The sequence below is a fragment of the Lissotriton helveticus genome, chromosome 1_1, assembly GCF_964261635.1.
Source record: "Lissotriton helveticus chromosome 1_1, aLisHel1.1, whole genome shotgun sequence".
NCBI lineage: Eukaryota > Metazoa > Chordata > Amphibia > Caudata > Salamandridae > Lissotriton > Lissotriton helveticus.
In genome coordinates this window covers 1,436,678,423-1,436,697,617 of record NC_136057.1, presented here as the reverse complement: position 1 = coordinate 1,436,697,617, position 19,195 = coordinate 1,436,678,423, and the positions used below count along the sequence as shown (strand labels likewise).

General features: G+C 46.8%; 1 protein-coding gene across 4 annotated transcripts in view; it reads right to left on the bottom strand.

The window, feature by feature from the left end:
• Nucleotides 1-19,195, bottom strand: part of DENND1C (DENN domain containing 1C) — a 219,309-nt gene that overhangs the window by 127,015 nt on the left and 73,099 nt on the right. For 2 of the 4 annotated variants that reach the window (XM_078685380.1, XM_078685394.1), the window contains exons 7-8: nt 17,589-17,669; nt 4,439-4,522 (exon numbers count right to left, since the gene is read on the bottom strand). In XM_078685380.1, coding sequence (XP_078541506.1) covers nt 4,439-4,522; nt 17,589-17,669 — 165 coding nt within the window. The remainder of the gene's footprint in view (nt 1-4,438; nt 4,523-17,588; nt 17,670-19,195) is intronic. The other 2 variants (XM_078685386.1, XM_078685399.1) reach the window with 1 other exon arrangement.

The following is a 19,195-nucleotide window of genomic DNA, read 5'->3' as shown; positions in this document are numbered from 1 at the left end:
AACTGCTTCTGAAACCAATTGGTTAGATTGAAATGTAATTGTGAACCACATGATTAAACCTAGTCACTGATTCCGATGTTCACTAGGTTTAGAAGAGATTTTTCTGATTGTGATTGTGAGTGGTCTTTCTTCTCTTCCATCAGCAGCAAATGGCTTAGCGTGCTGCTTAAACGGTTCTCAATTTTGATAAACTGGCAATCAGTGGGTAGCACGTTTCCATAATGTTACCCTTTCTAAAGGTCTTTCGTAAAAACATTTTTGAATTATCACAGTAGTTTTTTAAAAAGTTATTAGCATGACTTTGTGTTGTATTAATCTGTGTTGCGTTTTAACCCAGGTGTCAAGATTTAGGAGGTTATTTAGAGTTTGGAGCATGTACAACAAACACCAAAAATTGGCAGATATTTAGATTGTATACTTGGCTGTTCCCTCTAAAGAGAGCAGATCTAACATTTGCCAATTTTGGGGAGATGTCCCACATCCGCCAACCCCTTATTAGCGTGCTCAATAACTTAAATAATTAACATAGGAATATTAAATATGGTGTTCTACAACTGGGTGACCCTGTTGGGAATCTAAGCAGCATAGAGCAATTGGAGAACTTCCTTATGGATCAGTCAGGCCTGCAACTCTCTTCCCAGAGCCCAAGGGGCTGTATGCTCTGCCAACAATATGTACCCACTATCCAATTACAAGAGGGACAAATGGTTGCCAATACTTTTGTTCAGTTTGTTGAAATCTTTGACAGAACCCGCTGCTGACGGGTGTTTCTTGGCTCCTCATTGAACAGTGAGTGCACTCTTAATATAGGTGCCAGGTGGATTTAATGTCCATTGTGATAAGAAGGATATTTTAGATAAAAATGTCACTTAAGTCCTTTGCTTTACTACAAGGTGGACCTGATGTGATTTATCTTTACAGTTATTCATCCCAAAATAGAGACTACTGATTCGGGACTATGCACACATCGGTTGCCGGCTGTGAATAACTTTTGTGCTGTCATTCTACACTTCAGGCACATAATGCACACATAATGAGTAATATTGTGTTGTTAAAAATTGGCCTTCATTCTGATAACTGAGTGTTGATGAATTTGACCACTCAACCATTTAACTTGAATAGTCTACAGTGTGCTGTTCCATTATTGTAAAGAATTGTTTATACTGTCCTTCCCTCTTTGCATGAGTCAGAATGTTCTTAGGGCCCTCTAATGCCGGGAGGGGGTGTGGGTCAAGCACCAATCTACTTCTGGTACCAAAGGTACAGGAGGGACTATGCTATGAGTAAATGTAAATTGTAAATGTAAATTGATACTTGTATAGCGCACTACACACCCGCAAGGGTCTCAAGGCACTGGTACAAATACCGCTGTGGAACCCATCCTGGCTTTCCCTGTGAGGTGTCCACTCCTGGGCACCCCCAAGGTGGAGGCCAGGCATCCTTAGCGTTGTGGGGGCCGTCGTGGAGATTAAGCAAGCTATTGCCCAGAGTTGCAGAGTGGGACTCCATGATTGGAATAGGCACCGAGGCGAGAATTATCAGGTCCGTGGAATTTTTGAGCTCAAGACCCGCCGAGGCGGGGAATTGAACCCTGGTCCCGGGCTAGACCTCTGCATCAGGGTCTGCCACTCTAGCCATTGAGCCACACGTGTCTACTGATATCACAACTACTCTGTACTAAATATACAAGATTCACTCCTGAATTTCTGGGTTTGATTCAGCATATTTTTCTCCATGAGTAGACATGTTTTACTCCTGCATGTTCAGGAGTAGTTCTCAGCCTAGCGAATGAGGTACCCTGATTTGAAAAAATCGGGATTGGTGGAATGTTACACTCAGAAATAGTCTTTGTAAATGAGTACATTCCCTCAGTATGTTGGAATTTCTGCAATCACAAATGTATGCGCTAGGCTGGTTTGTGGGTGTTCACATACACTTTGCATATAGTTTTCCAGCAGGAAACACAGGCAGGTTTAGTCTTGTCAAGGGCTGGTGGAAAAGCATTTTGTTATCTCCAAGGTAACCTTTGTACATGTTGGTGTTAAAAGCTAAAGGGAAACTGGGCAAACTGTTACGGTTTTTAAGATGTTTTGTACTTTTATGATCTGTATTACAAATGGATCCAATAAAGTTTCTTTGATTTGATATCTCCAAGGTAAACATATTTCTGGCGCGTTGAAAAAAAGAAACAGGCAACTGTCCAAACGTGCTCTAAATTGATACTGACTAGTATTGATTTTTTCACCAGGTAGACATTCTTCACGAGTAAAAATGTTACACATGGGAAACCCTGACCTTTTGTAAATTCAACCCTGTGTTCTCGTGTTCTGTTCAGAATGAAAAAGTACAAGGTTCATTCTTTCCGAGCAGTTGCAAACTGTTTGTTCTTGTTATCTAGAGTAGGGAACACGCTCTACTTATGCTGACATTGATTTATAAATCCTGCATGGTCATTTTCATTCTGGCGAACTTTAACTTGACCAAACAGGGCAGTCATGTTCTGTTTTTTTTGTTGTTTTTTTTACCTTAACTCTCTGCAAATTCCTATCAATGCATACTTGTGACCTTTGCCAGGAAGGGCTTTACTTTGAACATGTATATGAAAAGTGAAACCGCGACAATTTCAACCTGTGATATGTGTTTTTTTTTTTTATTTGCCAATATTTTCTATCACAGTTGACATTGCTCACTTAGGCTGTTGAGTGAACATATTCATATGAGCTTTCTTTGCGTTGCAGCCCTGGGCGCCTGTTAAGCTGACGTCAACACGTTATCTGTTTACTGTGCAGCCCCAGGTGCACTTACTGCGTGCCATGATGTTCTCGGCAGGGTTAATAACACACTCTGTCTAACTGAATAACCCTGAAAGGTTAATGCTACACTGTGCATTTTAAGGAAACATTCATCTGTTTTTGTTCCAATGAAGCATTAATGATACAGCGATGTGAAGGGTTATTGACAGATTCTGCTCCAGTGCAGGGTTAATGATGCCCCGTGCAGTTCTGTGAAAGGTTTATGGCGCCCCGTACAGTTCTGTGAAGGGTTAATTACAGATTCTGCTCCAGTGCAGAATTAATGGTGCCATGTGCAGTTCTGTGAAGGGTCAATGACAGAATTTGCTCTGGTGCAGGGTTTATGATGCCCTTGCAGTTTTGTATAGGGTTAATAACAGAGTTTGCCCCAGTGCAGGGTTAATGATGCCCCGTGCAGTTCTGTGAATGTTAATGACATATTTTGCTCCAGTGCAGTGTTACTGATGCCCGTGCAGTACTGAGAAAGGTTTATGGTGCCCCATGCAGTTCTGTGAAGAGTTAATGACAGATTTTGCTCCAGTGCAGGGTTAATGATGCCCTGTGCAGTTCTGTGATGGGTTAATGACAGATTTTGATCCAGTGCAGGGTTAATGATGCCCGTGCAGGCCTGTGAAGGTTAATGACATATTTTGCTCCAGTGCAGTGTTAATGATGCCCGTGCAATACTGAGAAAGGTTTATGGTGCCCCATGCAGTTCTGTGAAGGGTTAATGACAGATTTTGCTCCAGTGCAGGGTTAATGATGCCCTGTGCAGTTCTGTGATGGGTTAATGACAGATTTTGATCCAGTGCAGGATTAATGATGCCCCGTGCAGGCCAGTGAAGGGTTAATTACAGATTTTGCTCCAGTGCAGGGTTAATGATGCCCTGTGCAGTTCTGTAAAGGGTTAATGACAAATTTTGCTCCAGTGCAGGGTTAATGATGCCCCGTGCAGTTTGGCGAAAGGTGGATGCTGCCCGTGCAGTTCTGTGAAGGGTTAATTACAGATTTTGCTTCAGTGCACGGTTAATGATGCCCCGTGCAGTTCTGTGAAAGATTTATGGTGCCCCGTGCAGTTCTGTGAAGGGTTAATGACACATGTTGATCCAGTGCAGGGTTAATGATGCCCGTGCAGTTCTGCGAAAGGTTTATGTTGCCCCATGCTGTTCTGTGAAGGGTTAATGACAGATGTTGCTCCAGTGCAGGGTTAAAGATGCCCCGTGCAGTTCTGTGAAAGATCTATGGTGCCCCGTGCAGTTCTGTGAAGGGTTAATGACAGATTTTGCTCCAGCGCGGAATTAAAGGTGCCATGTGCAGTTCTGTGAAGGGTTACTGACAGATCTTGCTGCAGTGCAGGGTTAATGATGCCCCGTGCAGTTCTGTGAAGGGTTAATTACAGATTTGGCTCCAGTGCAGGGTTAATGGCGCCCGTGCAGTTCTGTGAAATGTTAATGACAGATTTTGCTCCAGTGCAGGGTTAATGATGCACCGTACCGTTATGTGAAGAGTTAATGCTGCAGGATTTCACATACATGTGGGCCCTGTGCCCGGTCACTCTGTGTGACTCTGGCCGTCTCTATGCTGTTACAGGTTAGTACACTTTGCACGGGGTGCAGAATTGAATTTCTCGTGACACGCCGACTCACCGACTCATTGCCACCTCGGGGGTCCTTACTTGTGTCTCTGTGTCGACGCCTGGTGGTAATCGACAGCTTTGTAAACTTCTGGTCCTTTGGGGGCAACAGGAGGTAAAATAACACGTTTAACCAGACAAATAACATAAAGAAACCCATATTTAGAAAGTAGCAAACCCTTGTAATGTCTGAAGATTCAACAGATTACAGATTAAAGGGTGCATGAGTGAAGCCAGAGGTCAGGAGGTGCGAGGAATTGATACGTTTTTTTGAGGCCACAGGGTTAGAGACTTTATTTAAAAGACGGTGAAATTATGGGTAGGAGTTCTGGGAGTAATGTAGGGGCTGCAAATAGCGTTTCTCTTAACCCCTTCCATGCTCATGACGGAACGGTAGAACCCTCAGCACAGCGCGAAAATTCGCGCCGCGCTGAAGCTGTTAAAACAGAGGAAAAATTGTTTAATCAGATGATCCCCATGTGGTCGCAGCAAACTTCAAGAATGGCTTTCTGTGCCATGACAGTTCTGATAAATTTAATTGTGCTCAGATTCCACACCACATGTAGATGTAGCAGATTTTACCAGCACGTCAAATGTAGGCTGAATCTTCCAATGTCTAGGAAGAAGACATTGTACAGTGAAGTACTTCTACAATCTGGAGAGGGTGACCACATAGCAATTTGTCTACACATACTTTTTGGACTTCTTTCTTGCTTGAAATTGATGCTCTCCTCCATCAAGAAGATTGTGTTAAAATGGTTTCAATATTTTCTTGCTCTTCAAAAAGGACTTCAAGGGGACACCACCTTAAAATAATGTAGGCTGTGCGCCTTACACAGTAAAATAGTGAAGCAGCCACTGGGGAGTGTTTTTTACCATTACATGCAAATTCTTAGCTGTGTACAATTACCTGATGTAATTTAGTGAAACGTCTTAACTATTGCACAGCTGTTGGTTTTATTAATTCTCTCGGCATGTCTATGTGACTGTGGATGAAATAGTGAGAAAAGGAAACTGGCTTTAAGATTGTAGAAAAGTGCCCCTTTTTGCTTGATTACCCCCCTAACGTTTTGCCAGATGCCAGATGCCAACTTGACTGAGTGTGTGCTGGGACCCTACTAACCAGGCCCCAGCACCTGTGTTCTTTCACAAAACTGTACCTTTGCTTCCACAATTGGCACAACTCTGCGCCACATGTAAGTTCCTTGTATAAGGTACCTCTTGTTCCAAGGGCTTTGTGACCAGAGAGGACCTCTGAGGGCTACAGTTTGTATTATGCCACCCTTAGAGACACCTCGCCTTAACACCCACACATGGGTCACTGCCGGCTGCATGCTTTGGTGCAGATCAAATTGAAGGATCGACATGGCACACACCTCTGTGTGCCCTGTCCCCTAACACTGCCTGTGGCATGGGTAAGTCACCCCTCTAGCAGGCGTTACAGCCCTAACGCAGGGTGCACCATACCACAGGTGAGGGCATAGCTGCACGAGCAATAGGCCCCTACAGCGTCTGTGCCATTCACAGACATTGTAAGTGCTGTGACGCCTTTTTGATTACATGGGCTGTGAGTTTGTCATTATGAACTTCATAGCTCCATGATGACTGTACTGAAAACTGGGAAGTTTGGTACCACATTTCTCAGCATAATAAATCCACACTGATGCCAGTTTTGGATTTAGTATAAAATGCGCTCAGAGGGCATCATAGAGATGCCCCCTGAAAAACGACCAAGTTCTAGTGTATTGGCTGTCTGGTCCCCGCCAGCCAGGCACCTCCAGACAGGTTTATGACCTCATGGGGTGAGAGCCTTTGTGTCCTCGGAGCTCAGGAACAAAGCCTGCTCTGGGTGGACGTGCTTCACACCTCCCCCTGGGAGGAACAGCAACACTTGGCGGTGGGCTTTAAAGGCTCTCACCTTGGGGTGTGCTGATTTGGGGCAGCTCCAACTAGTGTAGACACCCACCCCCTGACCAAGCCCCACTTTTGGTGGCAGGACAGGCAGGAACACTAGTAAGGAGAGTGGGAGTGACCACCTCTGTCTGGCACACCGCTACAGTCGTCAGTGGTTGAGGTGAACACCTCTCTTAGAAATTCTTCATCTTGAATTGGAGCATTAGGCCCAATAGGAGCAGGGATGTGCCCCTCTCCCTAAATGGAGGGGGCACCCAAAGGGCGTAGAAACCCAAGGAGACAGTAGCCATTGGCTACTGCCCCACAACCTCAGTAACAGCCTTACATGCACTACAAGAAACCCTGACAGGACTACAAGAAACCCAGGAGACCTTCCAGCCTTCACCAAATCTCCAAGAACCTCCCTTTGGGCTAGAGGCTTTACTCCCCGGCGTCTGCCAATAAAAGAACCACAATAGTTGAGGACCCACACTTGTGTCGACCTGACTCACTACTGCAAAAAGAACCTCAAGTCTGCAGCGGTAGTGACTGACACATGTGTCAACGTGACTCTGCCGTGCCAGAAGGAAGCACCACAGCTGGACGGCCTCCACGACCTAGAGGGATCCTATCGGCTCAACATCCCAAGTTGTTCACAGCTCCATTCCTGAGAGCCTGTATCCTCCTCCAAGTGGCCCTGTTGGCTTCCTCCTACCCCGCCTGCTCATCCGCAGCCTGTCTGAGATGGCCCAACCTCAGGGGGACTCTTCCATCCCCTGCGCATCTCCATCCCCACAATCGTGACTGCTGGGCTGGTGGTGCCTCCCTTCGATCTACAGTGACTTGCTGATGACGTCCGCAATGGTCCTGGTGTTGGCGGCCTACTGAGCCGCTTTCACCCCCATTGTTCTCCGCTGACCACGAGAGCAGAATACCAGTGCCGATATCGACCGCCATAGCGTAGATACTGAACTCTGCACCCGGCCACCCCAGTGCCACTGATGGGCAGTGCCCAGCTCAAACTGACGCCTGCCCAGGGTCAGACTAATCCTCAAAGACTGGTAACATAAGTCATGTACTTACCCGCTGATGCGTAACACTTTTTTCCTTCCTTAGGATTGCATTGCACTCCATTGAATACCGGCAATTGTCTATCTTGTTCCAGTACTGAATGTTACTGAATTGAATTCGCAATACCAAAGTACCTCCAAGACCATAAAGTATTTCTACTGCCTTTTTGAAAGTATTACCTACCTGTAACTGAGTTCAACTTGATTCCTAGAAATAAAAGTGACTAAAGTAATATTTTCTTTACAAACATTGGCCTGGAGTCAGTCATTGAGTGTGTGTTCCTGCCTGAGTATGCACACCAAATGCAGTCACACTACCCTCTGATGAGCCTAACTGCTCAGCCCAGCTACCACTAAATTGAGAATAAGTTATTATCTACGTTATACTCTGCTGTACATTTGGGAACTCAATGGACTCTGTGCACACTATACCCCTTTTTGGTATAGTATATACAGGGCCATCATCCTACAAAGATAACACTAGAAGAGGTGGGTGCTAATTTAGTTTAGTTACATCTACAACACTACATATTTTTCTTGCAGTTTCTCCTCATAATTAATTTTCAGTTCCCCCACAAGCTGGCTGTCCTCTTGAGTCAACAAAACCAATAATTTCTATAATTACCCACTCAAATTAACTTCAATGGCAACCTGTTTATGCTATTCTTCAAAAGATGGGACTACCATAATGCCTTACTCAGCAAATAATTGTGGTTTGATGTTAAGCCTTGTTGTTTGTCAGGGACAATTTTGGGCATCTTTTAAAAGAGTATCCAGTCTCAAGATAATACAGAAATGAATAACCAAGACACCATTGTTTCTTTCCAGCCACAGTCAACAGAATTTGAATAATTCACTCCTGCACATGATTGTCAGTTAAATTCTATCATTGTATGCATCTTATCCTGAACACCCTTATATATCAGGGGCATACCTCAAGGCCCCACAGACCTCGAGGTGCTGTTACCTGCCCTCCCAGAAGACCACCCCCTTCCCTCCCAGGCCTGGGGGTCTCCTCAGTGCCTCGGTTAATATTTTCGCACTTTGAAACACATTAATTATAGATGCTTTCACTGGTACAAAACCTGCTGTGATCTCCGAACCAGACCTGACCTCAGTAACTTGTTTTTTTTTTATCAAGAACATGTAGTAGGGTTAATCACTGTGCAAGTGAGAACTTAAGGTTCCCTTTTGGCAGATAATTGTGCCTGCCTTACATGTGAGAGGCTTCCCATTCACTGCCTTCCTCGCTGTATGTCACGATAGTGGAGTGAGTCACGCCCCGCCTTGGAAGCCTTCCCTCCTTCCCTACTCTCCGCATCTTACCCTGAAGAGGTGGTGATAGAATATGATGTCAGTCTTGAATCATGCTGCCATTTCCTGTTAACTTTTTAACTTTTCAAGAACTTCTCAGCATGCCGTTAATCCCTAGCAGGGGCGCAACTAGGTCTTAACATTGGAGGGGGGGTTAACATGGCAAACAAAGGGGCGTGGATAACATGTTAATCTATGGGGGAGGGGCTCAAATGGCAGACAATCAGGATCGGGTAATGCTCAGTCCAAGTTGAGAAAAAGAAGTGGCAAGATCTGCATTTGAAACTGGACAACAATTAAAGCACACATTTTTGTTAATTTGATGCATTTCTATGCTATTGTCCCATGAAAAAGGACAGAGTGTACTGAAAATTGAATTAAATGTCCACTTCAATATATTTTCCTACAAAGCACGAAGAATTGCTAGTTACGTGCAAGAGGCCTCTTAAAATGTACATTATGATGGTGTAACAAATGAATTACAGAACAGTGAATGTTTAAGATTGCCAGGTGAGAGTACTTTCCTAGACGATAATGAAGAAAATGTAGTTTTGTTGAAATAAGATATTTGCCTAAGATCACACAATTTAAGCAGGAAACCGTGATTTTTCCAGGTTTTCTGATTTCATTTTGTACAAATCATCCAGTAAATGAGTATCTGTCTCTCTTCCATTGTGTTAAGGCTTTGTTTTTACTCCTTTGCACATTTTACTGCAGCTTTTGAAAACAGTTCAAACTTGACCCGAAGGTATTGTAACCCTTTATATGAACACCGGCTATATTACACAGCGTCACATGCATTGTTGATAAGCATGGGGAGATTAGGTGATTTGCACAAAATCACAGGATACTGATAGGATACCGAGACTCAAACCTGGTTCCCCAGTTCAGCTCTTGCCGTAACACCACATCTCGGATAGAGGAAGGGAGGAAGGCGGAAGTCACACGAAAGCTCGGCTCGTTATGGCCTCGAGGTTCAAACAGGACATGGAGCTGAGCAAGAACCAGGCTTCAGACTCGAGCTTTCGGTGGCTCGCCAGCTTCTACTCTGCAGGATCAGGAGTAGTGCAGGCAGGTAGGTGTATTTGATTCTAGGGATATTGAAAGCAAGCCTTGAGAGAGTATGCCTTGTTACCAGCTGCCTCACTTTAGATGCACTTTAGGTACAGAACTCACATATTCACTCACTCTTCCATCTGCACATTCTTCTTTGTGAGTTAAGCTCCCACTCCTAGGTGGAGTCTGTTGCGTACCTCGACTGTACACATTCTGTGAGTACTTGAATGTGAGTTGTCGCAGTGCTGGCGCCCATCGCAAGGATACACCGACACAGAGGTAGAGATTACACGTCTTGCTTTATTCCCTGCCAGCCTCACACTGCTTACAGACTAAGCGTTTCCTGTGTCCTCACTTCCTCTTCCTGCTCGCCTGTCCTGTCCCTGACAGGAAGTCAGGCGGGACAATGCTACATCTCCCCTGTTTTGCAAAGTCTCACTTCCTCTACATCTCTTCGACCAGACGTCGAGGTTTTCTTATCTGACGTGGTGGCCGGTCTCTGTGTCTGAGCACTGGACTGTGGTGACTTGTGATATCCACCATTCGCGTGGGGCTATGGTGGCTTGGGTCACTGTTGTCACTCTGATTGGAAGAGTCACTTGAGGGTAAGTTTGACACGGTCTCGTGGCAGCCGCGCTGGTTGCATTTTCTAAAGTGTGAGATGTTTCTTGTTATTTGTTTGTGGTCAGCTTTGGCTGTGACCATGGTTCCTTTCCTCTAGGTGACTTGCATGGGAATGTCGAGGTATCGACTGTCTGCTTTGGATCGCCGATCACTTCGCACTATCACCCAGTCTCCTTCGTGTATGTTAGAGTCTTTGGCATGTCTGCGTTGATCAGCATATGTCTTCATTCTATGCTTTTTGTGGTGATCGATTTCCACGAGGGTGTTGTGATCAACTGTGACTTTCCGTTGTTGGGGATTTTCATTTAGCATGGGCAGTCTTGTCCTAGGTGTCCTTCCAAGCATTACAGTTGCTGGGCACTGATCGGTGGTGTTGTGCGGCGTATTCCGATACGCCCTGAGTACTTCATTCAATGTCTGCTGGACATCTCGGTGAGTCAGTTCAGCTTGCTGGATTGCCCTCTTTAGTGTCCCCATAAATCGCTCCACCATGCCATTTGCCTGTGGCCACAGCGGAGTAATTTTCTGGTGTTTGAAGTTTAGATGGGTTGCAAAGTTTGTGAACTCATGACCGTTGAAGGGGGGTCCATTGTCTGTCTTTACTCGCAGCGGGATGCCCCAGGCTGCAAATATCTCATCAAGCACTGGGATCACGGTCGTTGCTCGAGTCGATGATATCAATTGTGCGAATGGAAAGCGGGAGTATTCGTCCATAGCAACAATGATATACTGTCCTGATTGTAGTGGGCCGAAGAAGTCGACCGCAATCTGTTGCCATACTCCGTCCGGCAGTTCTGACATTTGTAACGGTGCTGGTGGTTCTTCCCGGCTGACTACTTGGCATGTGATGCAGTCTTTCAGAGTTGTCTCGACCATATAGTCAAGGGTGGGGAACCAGACTCGTTCTCTCAGGGCTTTCTTGGTTGCATTGATGCCTCTGTGTCCCTCATGTGCCAGGTTGATGACCCCTTGACGTAGTTTGAGAGGAATCACAATTCTCCCCCCTCTTAAAAGGAGACCATTGTCACTGATGGAAAGTTCTTCACGCACTCGTTGGAATGCGGCTAGGTCTTGTCGAAGTTGAGCTGACTCGGAGGAGGACTGCTTCACGTCCCTCCAGGAGTTGGAGCGAATGCGGGTCATCACTGCTTGGACGAGGGGGTCAAGTGCGGACGCCTCCTGGATGGCCTCAACAGGAACAGTGGGAGGACATGCAGCGTCGACAACGAAGTGGAGATATTCGTCAGCCACAGAAAGTGCAGAACGGGCACCTGCCAGCGGGTGTCGTGACATGAAATCAGCTGGGTTTTCAGCTTTCCCAGGTTTGTGGATGATGGAGAAGACGTAGTCTTGGAGGCGCAGACCCCACCGCTCAATGCGTGGTGGCATTTTCGCATTGGGGTTACCAAAAATTGTGATGAGCGCCTGATGATCTGTAATGATCGTAAAATGTTTGCCATAAACAAAAAGGTGAAAGTGTTCGCACGCCCATACCACAGCTAGGCTTTCCTTCTCCGGCTGGGAGTATGCTTTTTCTGTATCCGTCAGACTGCGGCTTGCGTAAGCAATGATGTGTCGCTGGTCTGAGTCTTCGCGGTATTGGGCCAGAATGGCACCAAGGCCCACTGGACTGGCATCCACTGTGATTTCAGTTTTCTTCTTCGTGTCGAAGTACGCCAAATTGATAGCTGACCCCACGGCATGTTTGATGACGGAGAACGCACGTTGGCACGCTTCCGTCCATTCGAATGGCTGACCTTGGCGAGTAAGTTCCCGCAGTGGGTAGCTGATTGTGGCGTAGTCGCGGATGTACCTCACGCAATAGCTTGCCATGCCAAGGAAGGAACGTAGGTCAGTGACATCTCGGGGTTTCTGAGTGTCGGCCAGGGCTGCTACCTTCTCAGGGTCCGGTCTCATGCCCTCCTTCGAGAAGATGTGTCCATAAAATTTTAAAGGTGTCTTTGTGGAATTCACACTTGCTGGCATTAAGTGTTAGGTTTGCCGTCATCAGTGCATGACAGACCCTGTCCAGGGCTGTGTCGTGTTCTGTTCGGTCCTTCCCAAATACCAGCAGATCGTCACTATAATTGAAGGCATTTTTGGATGCCTTGGATGACTCGCCTGATGGCCTCCTGGAAGATCTCGGCAGCCGAGGATATGCCAAAGTTCAGGCGTTTGTAGCGGAATAGGCCTTGGTGCGTGGTAAAAGTCGTGATGTATCTCGATTTGTCGTGGAGCTCCAGTTGGTGGTAACCTTTGTTAAGGTCAAGCTTGGAGAATACTGTGGCGCCATTTAATTTGGTAATCATGTCACTGATATGCGGCCCAGGATGGCGTTCCCGCTCGATGGCGGTGTTGGGCGCGCGCATGTCAACACATAGCCTGACCTTGTTGTCTTCCCCTCTTTTCGGAACTACCACGACTGGTGATACCCATGGGGTGGGACCCGTCGTGCGTTCTATGATGTCTGTTCGAAGGAGATCTTGGAGCTCGTCATCAACGGCTTTTTGTAGATGGAATGGCACCTTCCTGTGATGTTGGGCAACTGGTGTCACATTTTCATTGATATGAAGTTTCACTTTGAAGTGGTTGAGCTTCCCGAGTCCTTTGAATAAGTTGGGAAATTTCGCAACAATGTCAGGAGTGTCCTCCGTCATGTAGAGGAGTTCTACGAGTTTGAGTCTTTCTGCTGTGGGGAGACTAAGGAGACAGTCTGCCAGATCTGGTCCCTCCACTACATGAATGTGGGCATCAATTGTCCGGTCCTTGAACGTGAGAGTGGTGCGGAAGCGGCCTAAGCAAGGCAGTGGCTTGCGTGACATCCACGTGAACACACGGACAGCAGCAGGTTCCAGTTTGGGCTTATGTTTCATGTTTTGATGTTCTAAAGCACAGATATAGTTCAAGGATGCTCCAGAGTCCAGAACAAATTTAGCTGGGTGGTCGCCTATCAGGATGTCGAGTTTTGGATATCGCTTCAGTCGATCCGGGTCAGCAACCATGCATATGTACTCATCACGATCCGGGGTTGTTACCATGCATATGTATTCATCACTGTCTTGTGATGTGGGGGTGCGCGACGGTGACTCACTGGATGTGTCTCTGCGTGACCGATAGGAGTCCGTCACATGACGCCTTGAGCGATGGCCACTTCCGGAGCGACCTCTTGACTGATGCGAGTAGGCTGACTGAACGCTGGAGTTGGACGAGCTGGAGGACCTGCTTCCCTTGTCTTTTATGGCTCGGGCGTGGTGGCGTGACTCATGCCCTTTGGTCGATGATCTGTGACTTGGTTGCTTGGCTTGGCATGCAATCTCAAAGTGATTGTCTCTTCCACAGCGGTGGCATCGTTGCCCGATGGCTGGGCACTGTCCTGAGTGTGGGTAGTCCTGCCCGCATCTATAACAGGTGGGCGTGGCTTTTGCGGACCTTGTGTGTCGCGAGCTTCGACGCGATGGTTGAGACCTGTGGGATTTGGAGGTGGACTTGGTAGTCTTGGAGGACCTGTGTGCCTGAATGCGCAACGCATGGTCTTTGTGATCCGATGATTTCTGTGTCCCCATCCGCTTCGCGTAGTCCTCCGCCTGGTCATTAATTCTTGTCAGTTCCTCAATTTCGTCTAGTGTGTATGGTTTTTTTAGAAGTCTCCGGCGCAAGGTTTCAGATGAGCAGCCGTCGATGATGCGGAGTCTCAGGGCGTCTTCCGTTTTGAAGTTGTCGAAGTCACAGTATAGTGCGAGTCTACGTATGCGCATGATGAAGTCACTCATACATTCATCTTTCTCCTGCGTGGCAAGGTTGAACGTATGGCGCTCATAATCCACGTTGCGTTTGTGGAGAAAGCGTCTGTCAAGTGCAGCTTTGGTTTCATCATAGGTGGCTGTTGCAGCGTTAGGTAGTTCTTTGATGATTTGTGCAATGTCTGGACCAATCAGATTTCTCAAAGCCACAAGTTTTTGCTTGTTATCTTGTACTAGGGATCCGACCATGTAGTCCTCGAAATCTTCACTCCATGTTTTCCACGATGGGCCCATGCTGTTGCCCGGCGTCAGTGGTAAAGGCTGAGGTTGGCGCATGAATGAGGCTCCAACTGGGTTGTTCGCCATTGCAGGTACGGTGGCTGGAGGAGCAGGGCCTCTTGTGCTGGGAGCTGGGCTTCCTGTACTAGGAGCTGGGCTTCCTGACCTCGCTGTGCTTGATGCACTTGACGCTGTGGTGGCAGTGCCTGAGGAGCTATCAGGGCCCGGATTGGACATCTGCACTTAGCTGGCTCTGAAAAGCTGTGTAGAGCGTTATCTAGTGCTTATTTGCGTCTTATTGGCAGCATGCAGCGTTCATTTGTCAACATTCAGCTCCTTGAGCCTTTATGTATCTTGGTTGACTTTTTATATTGGCAAAGTCCTTATTTAACGAGTGGCGCCTGACTTTAAGATGGCCGCCATGGAGAGAGCGCAGGTTTGTTTGAGGGCGGGCGCCTGACTTCAAAATGGCCGCCGCGCAGGACAGCATGCCTCGTGTCTCTGTCTCTGGGACCAGTTAGACAGCGCGCGTGAGGGAAGCGGCAGGGTTTGGACTCACCCTCGCTCCTCGCGCTGTATTCTGCTCTGGTTCTTCTCTCCTTGCTCGCGCCTGGGGTCGGGTGCTGGTTCCGGCGCTGCACACTCGGCTGCTTCTTCTGGACACGTGGGGGCCGCGCTTCTGGCATACGCGCCTACCTCCCGGTGCAGCAGTCGGGTGCTTGGGGTGTCGTTCGCGCACCCGCGCTCTGGTTCTTTCGCGCCTCTCTTCCCCCGGCAGCAATCAGGTGTTCTTGGCTTCGGCGGTTTTCTCCGCGGCAGGATTCGGTGGTCGGCCACGTTGGGTGGCTGGGCAATGCTGCTTGTGGGTTTTTACAAACATCCCACCCTCGTCGCCATTGTCGCAGCGCTGGCGCCCATCGCAAGGATACACCGACACAGAGGTAGAGATTACACGTCTTGCTTTATTCCCTGCCAGCCTCACACTGCTTACAGACTAAGCGTTTCCTGTGTCCTCACTTCCTCTTCCTGCTCGCCTGTCCTGTCCCTGACAGGAAGTCAGGCGGGACAATGCTACATGAGTACTAGTCTGCCCTGCTGAAACTGGCCTCTAGGGGATGTAAGATTGCACTTGATGCCTTCTGTGAGAAACAGGGACAGCTCCTCCTCAGGAGCAGAGGAGCGCTGCCCCACCAGCTGCAGCACAGCAGGCACACACAAATAAATAAAATGGCATGCCATTTAGTTTTCTACTGGCTCAAACAAATGTCAAGGCAAGGAGCAGGGCTGAATCCTGCAATCTAGGATTACAGCTGCCCCTGAACAGCTCATGTTAGGTTGGCCGGCTTTATTGCTGCGGCCAGCTTGACATGTGCACTGTAGACCCAGCAATCACCTGGCTGCAAAACAGTCAGGGAATTAGCCAGGGGTTTGCTGGCACAGCCCCCAGCCTCAAAATGAGCACGGAGTTAGCCTGCCCCCACCAATCCTGGCGCTGCTCCTAGTATGACAGCAGCTCCAGGATTGGTTGGATTTGTGTTCCACGAGTAGGAAGGAAGTCCTTCCCTTTCCAGCTCGTGGACACGATCGGGGACAGAAGTGCTGCACCAGCGGGAGCAGTACTGGTGACTTTGGGGCCATCACGGCCACCACATTTTTTGTATTGGTACCCGCCACTGGTGAGAAAGTGAAGCTTGCTGTGCTGCTGACTGATTTGTATGTGACCTGAGATGAAGAAACCTTGCACTACTGCTACCCTAGCTGAACATGCCCTCTGAAGGGGGGAGTTTCCATTGCTTTTGCCCCATTTTATCCAAAAACAAAGAATACGTCAAATGCCTTTGCATAACATGCTCTATGAACCAAGGGCTGTTTAACAATGTTTGATGTGAGATGACATTACAGTATGAAGAGTTGTCAGAGAATGGAGCTTGTGACAAAAATGCCAAGTGGTGTCAGGAGGTGGGGCATGTGATGTCACTGCAGTGTGCTGTTAGTAGGTAGGATCTGTGATGTCATAATAGAATGATGTGATGTCAGTCAGTGGGGCTTGTGATGTCACTGCAGTGTGCTGTGTGATCAGAGGTTCAGGCAGGACTGTAACGTCACAAGCTGGGCCACAGCTTTGTCTGCAGCTCCGCGACCCCAAAACGAGCTTGATTATGAATTTATGAACAGATCCACTGGAATTATGAGATTCTGCAGCTGCTGCATTTTTCGCCTAGTTATGGATCTGCTGCATTTGTCACATATTCCACATATCCACATAATTTGCAGATTTTAACCCCCAAAAAAATGTTGATAGCTCAAACGGATCAAAAGTTAGGAAAACGCATGACATTTGTCGCACAGTGAAAGGTCCTGCACTAAGGTTCACTCATTACTTTTCAGTACTTATTTTTGTATTTGAATTTGAAAGTGGTAATAATAAACTGAGACTTTTGCTGAAACAGTGCTTACAGGGGTAAAAAATAAAAAATTATGAAGTAATCCTCTCTCAAAATGTGCCAAATCACGCTGCATAATTTGCCTTTCTTGCTTCGTAATTTAGTCAGCATAATAAATCCCTCTCCTGCCGCGTACTTCCAGTGGCCCTGATTATGACTCAGCTTTAATTGCTGTGGTGCGGTAGTTCATGACGTCACACCTGTTAAGCTTTTCACCACAGCTCAGCAGAACGCCACGCTTCACACTAAAAACAACCACTCACGCTGCTGTCTGGGGTGTAATTGAGCCGATTCCTGCCCCACCGGCCTCTGAAGCTGACCTGTGGGTGGTTAGGGAATTCTCTGAGCCACTCCATGCATTTGTGGATTGCCCTTTGTTTTAAATCCCATTTTCTACCTCCCTTGCATGCGCACTTCTACCTGCCTTGCAAAGCTGTCTATCTGCTGGTTACAGGCTCGGCGCATTAGAAAGATACGCAGAAATGGCAGCATTAACAGGACACGCTGTGCAAGAGCCCCATTGGCGGCGTCTTACAGATGCCCACCTATGGATTGATACCAACAGAGCTGAGTAATGCACAAGAGGCCGCTAGGTGGCACTGTAGAGACACTGAGATATCGGTACAAGGCTCGGTAAAGCAGAATACATCACCACCAGGGATGGTCTCTGGCGACGTCACTCTATATAAATATATATATATTATATCTATACCCACAGCGAGGGGCAGCTCTGCTGTACTTACAAACTCCAGGCTGACTGCGCTGTTCAGCTGCGGCACCGGATGGCGATAGAGAGACGTCAAGAGCTCGCCCAAGTCACTGAGCTGAAAATAAGCGCAGGAAACGACTGTCACTGAGGAGAGAGTGCGTGGCACGGGGAGTGAGGGCACGAGACAGAGGGAGAGACCCCGAAATCTTGAACATTGTGGAAAAAAAGAACAAAAACACGTGTCACAACAGAGATTGCCTGAATAGGAGAGCTATCGCGAGGAATAAAAACACATAGAAAAAGAGAAGTCACACAAGAAAGAACGACTTAGACTAGGAGAGTTCAGAAGAAAGATAATTAACAAGGAAGAATCCCCGAGGAATTAAAGATTGCATACAGAAGAGAGCACACAGGAAAGAAAGCGAGAAGAGATATATGCGACCATACAAATCTCAGATAATAAATAAGAAAAAATCCCCTCGGATTGATATACCTCATAAGTAAGAAAACACACGAAAGAACGCCTGGTCTACGAGAAAGCACATAATGAGAACGCATAAAACAGGAATGACCAATAGGAGGCACGTTTGAGAAAGATAATGAACAAGGGAGAAAGGCCGAGTAGTACGAGAATTCATAAGGAAGACAACACAAGCATGAGAAATCACAAGAAGTAAGGGAATGCCTGCGAAATAGAACAACTCAGCAGGAGAGCATGCACACGACAAAAAATGCCCAAGAAAGAATAGAACGCATAAGAAAGAGAACACCCACAAAGAAAGCCTGGTGAATAAGAAAGTGCATAAAGAGTGCAGACAAGAAAGTAGGTCTGAGGAATAGGAGTGCATGCAGAAGAAAGATAACGAACAAGGAAGAATACCCCCAAAAAATACAAATCATATAGAAAAGGAAACACAAGGAAGAGCACCTGATGGATAAGCACGAGATAACGATCATACAAGAAAGAACTACTGAGGAATGCACACAGTGATACATGAAAAACAAATATTAGCAAATACAATGGGTCTGACTCTGGCTGCCAGCAATTTGGCTTTGTCAGTGACGTTTTGTTTTGCTATGTTTTAGAAATGTATTGTTGGTAGAGCCCCAAGCCCTCGCCAAGATAAAAAAGAAAAACATTCGCTAATGGCAACTATATTTTTGGGTGTCAGAAAGCACACATTGTCATTGCACTCACTGGCACTGAAAGGAACTACTTGGTGTGTAGATGTACTCTTGTAACACAGAACAATGCCGTCACTCACAGTGACGTTAGCCAATGACTGAAGTGGGATGAGCTATTAACCCATGTTGCATGTTTTAGTGGGCGGAAGAAAAGTGTGAATGACACAATAGGATGCCAATTGTTGAAGAGGGCTGACTGAAAGCCCCTAAAGTGTAATATGTATAGTTTTAGTAAAATCAAAAAGGTATTGTCCAGATCTAAAAATGCCCAAGGAATAACACAGCGCAAGAGATACAAGAGAAAGAGAACATGCAAGAAAGAATAACTATTTGGAAATTGGAGACCATGAACAAGACAGATATTACGTTAGAAAAAAATCCCATGAATAATAGAATGTAAATGGAAGGGAAGACACAAAAAAATGTCTGGTGAACAACAACGTGTATAATAGATGA